The sequence below is a fragment of the Hippocampus comes genome, unplaced genomic scaffold (assembly GCF_001891065.2).
Source record: "Hippocampus comes isolate QL1 unplaced genomic scaffold, H_comes_QL1_v1.1 scaffold257, whole genome shotgun sequence".
NCBI lineage: Eukaryota > Metazoa > Chordata > Actinopteri > Syngnathiformes > Syngnathidae > Hippocampus > Hippocampus comes.
In genome coordinates this window covers 783,678-786,560 of record NW_017804972.1, presented here as the reverse complement: position 1 = coordinate 786,560, position 2,883 = coordinate 783,678, and the positions used below count along the sequence as shown (strand labels likewise).

General features: G+C 41.7%; 1 protein-coding gene across 1 annotated transcript in view; it reads left to right on the top strand.

The window, feature by feature from the left end:
* Positions 1–866: 866 nt before the first annotated feature.
* rbfox1 (RNA binding fox-1 homolog 1) overlaps positions 867–2,883 on the top strand; it is a 214,124-nt gene continuing 212,107 nt past the window's right edge. Inside the window, exon 1 of the mRNA XM_019892259.1 lies at positions 867–902. Coding sequence (XP_019747818.1) covers positions 876–902 — 27 coding nt within the window. The 5' untranslated portion in view covers positions 867–875. The remainder of the gene's footprint in view (positions 903–2,883) is intronic.

Genomic DNA, 2,883 nt, shown 5'->3' with positions numbered 1-2,883 from the left:
TTGACAAGACAAAAACAGGACAGCCGCATCACCAGCGCTGCCTGAAGGGGAAAAGGGTGTCAGCCGCAGACGTGCTCCGCCAGGCACATGATGGAATTGGAACCAGTCCTTTGTACCTGCGGGGTCCAGTTGGTCGGGTCATTCTGTCACGTAGCGAGGTGGTGGTGGACCTCAAAAAGCAGGCAGGAGGAAGGAGCAGGGTGTACTTGAAGTGTATTGAAACAGAGAAAACAAAATCCAAAACAAACATAGTCCAAAGTAGCAAACAAAAATCACAACTGAAGCTAGAACAGAACTGTGACCAAAACATGACCGAAATAAACCTGACAGCAGCAGACAAACGGCAACAAATAAACATGACAGTTGCAAAGAGCAACAAACAGCAACAATGACCCGACAATGAGTGGTCGGGCTGGGAGTCCTTTTAAAGCACTAATTACCTAATGACCAACAGGTGTGCAGCTGCAGCCCTACAGTGCCACCTGTTGGTCCCAAACCGAATCATGACATCAGTCATGATTTTTGTTTGATACTTTGAATTCATTTGGTTTTTAGGACTTTGTTTTGGATTTAGTTTTCTGTAATTTTATCAATACAATTCTTCAAGCACAACCTGCTCCTCCCTCTTGCCTGCTTTTTGGAGTCCACCACCACCTCGCAACGTGACAATAAGCAGATTAAAAAATGGATGGATGAATGCCTTTTTTGTTTATAAAACAAAATAATTTCCAAAAAGTGGGTAAACTTGTAACATGTTAGTTATAATGCAGCCACACTTAAATGCTGCAGTGGCTTTTTAAGGACGGTGAACTCTTACACTAATTTTCTGGTTTTGTCTTTTATTCCCGTCTTCTCTTGCAGGTTCTTGCCAACTAATGAGCTGTGAGCAAGCGCAGCCGAGGGTAAGTTCAGCCTGCTTGGTGTCAAGTGTGTCAAACGTGTACGTCCAAACAGTTAGGTACAAATTATGAAGAGGAGCACTGGCTGGCATGTGCTCAATTTGAGTTACACAGTGTGTATCAAACCTGATCACTTCTCCTGCACTCACATTCACAGAAGAAAGAAGATGCCTCAATATGTGTGAATGTTTTTCATACTATATTTCTCAAGGACTGTGTTGGATGCAAGAAAACCTAACCATAAAATTATATTACCTGTCTACAGTGGTACCGCTACTTACAAAATTTATTGGTTCTGGAAGAAATTTCTGAACTCGAACATTTTGGAAGTAGAAACGCGTTTTCCACGTAAATGCCCTAATTCAGGGGTCCCCAACCGCCGGTCCGCGGACCGGTACCGGTCCGCAGGGCATTTGGTACCGGGCCGCACAGAAAGAACTTGCCTTAATTCCGTTTTATTTATTTCGGAATACGAAAGATGTTTTATTTTGAAAAATTACCGGATTCTCCGTTACATCCGCCTGTGTCACGCTTGACACACGTCAAGCCGCGCTTCTTCGTCACGTGACCGATTACGCTAAAAACAAAACGCTAGAGCTCGCAAAATGAGTAATAAAACTGCTGGAGAGCGCAAATGACGGCGGCCTTAAAAGTACGTTCGAGACAACTGGATTAAAGTTATGGCTGAATATTCTGAGATCGCCACAGTAGCACTGTTGCTATTTCCGACATGCTACCTGTGTGAGGAGGGGGTTTTCTGCAGCAACGGCGACTAAAACAAAATTACGAAGTAGACTGGACACACTTGAGGTGTCATTGTCTCCTATTACCCCGAGATGGGACCGTCTGGTTGCAGAAAATCAAGCTCGGGGCTGTGGTGAGTCGTCATTGTCATGCACTTTGAATTTGCGTTGTATCGTATTTTGAAGGCATTAAACATTACCATAGCGATCAGAGAGAGTGTTGCGGCCAGATTAGACGCTCCTTGTGTTTATTATTATATTTCGAAAACACCACAGTTTCCATGCAGCTCATACCATATTATTTTGTTGTATTATTTCCGCCACACCTTAAATGCCGGTCCCTGAAAATATTGTCTGACATAAACCGGTCCGTGGGGCAAAAAAGGTTGGGGACCCCTGCCCTAATTCATTCTAAGCCCCACCAAAATTTAGACGTTGTTTCCTAAAGCATAAAAATGCATCAAAATATATAACAAATACATGTTACAATTAGATTATTGCAAAATAAATGAGAGTTGTGCATAATGTAATAAATAAATAAATAAATAAAGGATAAAAATTATGGTCATTTAACTTTTAACTGCATCCTAATCGTTTTTTGCCCTCTTTTGTTCATGTTCTCTCTCAAAAGTTTTTTTTGCCTGGCATTTTGTAAAGAACAGATCCAAGGACGTTTGCTTTCAAAAATGTCTAAGGCAAGCATCAGCATACCGAGCAATTGCCTGACTGATAAACACTTTTTCTGGGAGATTCACATTTACGTAGAACTATCGGAACACCTCATGAGGCGAATGACGAGGATGCTGCATAGCCACATACCTATTCTACACACATAGACACATACGGTGGAAGTCCCTCTTTGCCAATGGGATGCCAGGATGATACTCAGTAATAGCTAATAGCAGAGCAGCTGAAAAATGCGACTAGCAGGCCATACTTTATTTTTACCTTTCATATCTTGAAATTTTCTTTTGTAACAAGAGGCAATATTTTCCTGTTGAGACGTTTCGTAACTAGAAAATTTCGTATGAAGAGACGTTCGTAAGTAGAGGTACCACTGTATTTAAATAAGTGCTGCTCGTAAACATTAATTGGAAATTGGGGAATTAAGTAAGTAGGGAAGTGTAAGTAGTAGGTCAGGGGTGGGCAAACTTTTTGGCTCGGGGGCCACATTGACTTTTAAAATTTGACAGAAGGGGCAGGTCAGAACAAGCTATGGCACATATATTTATATATATATA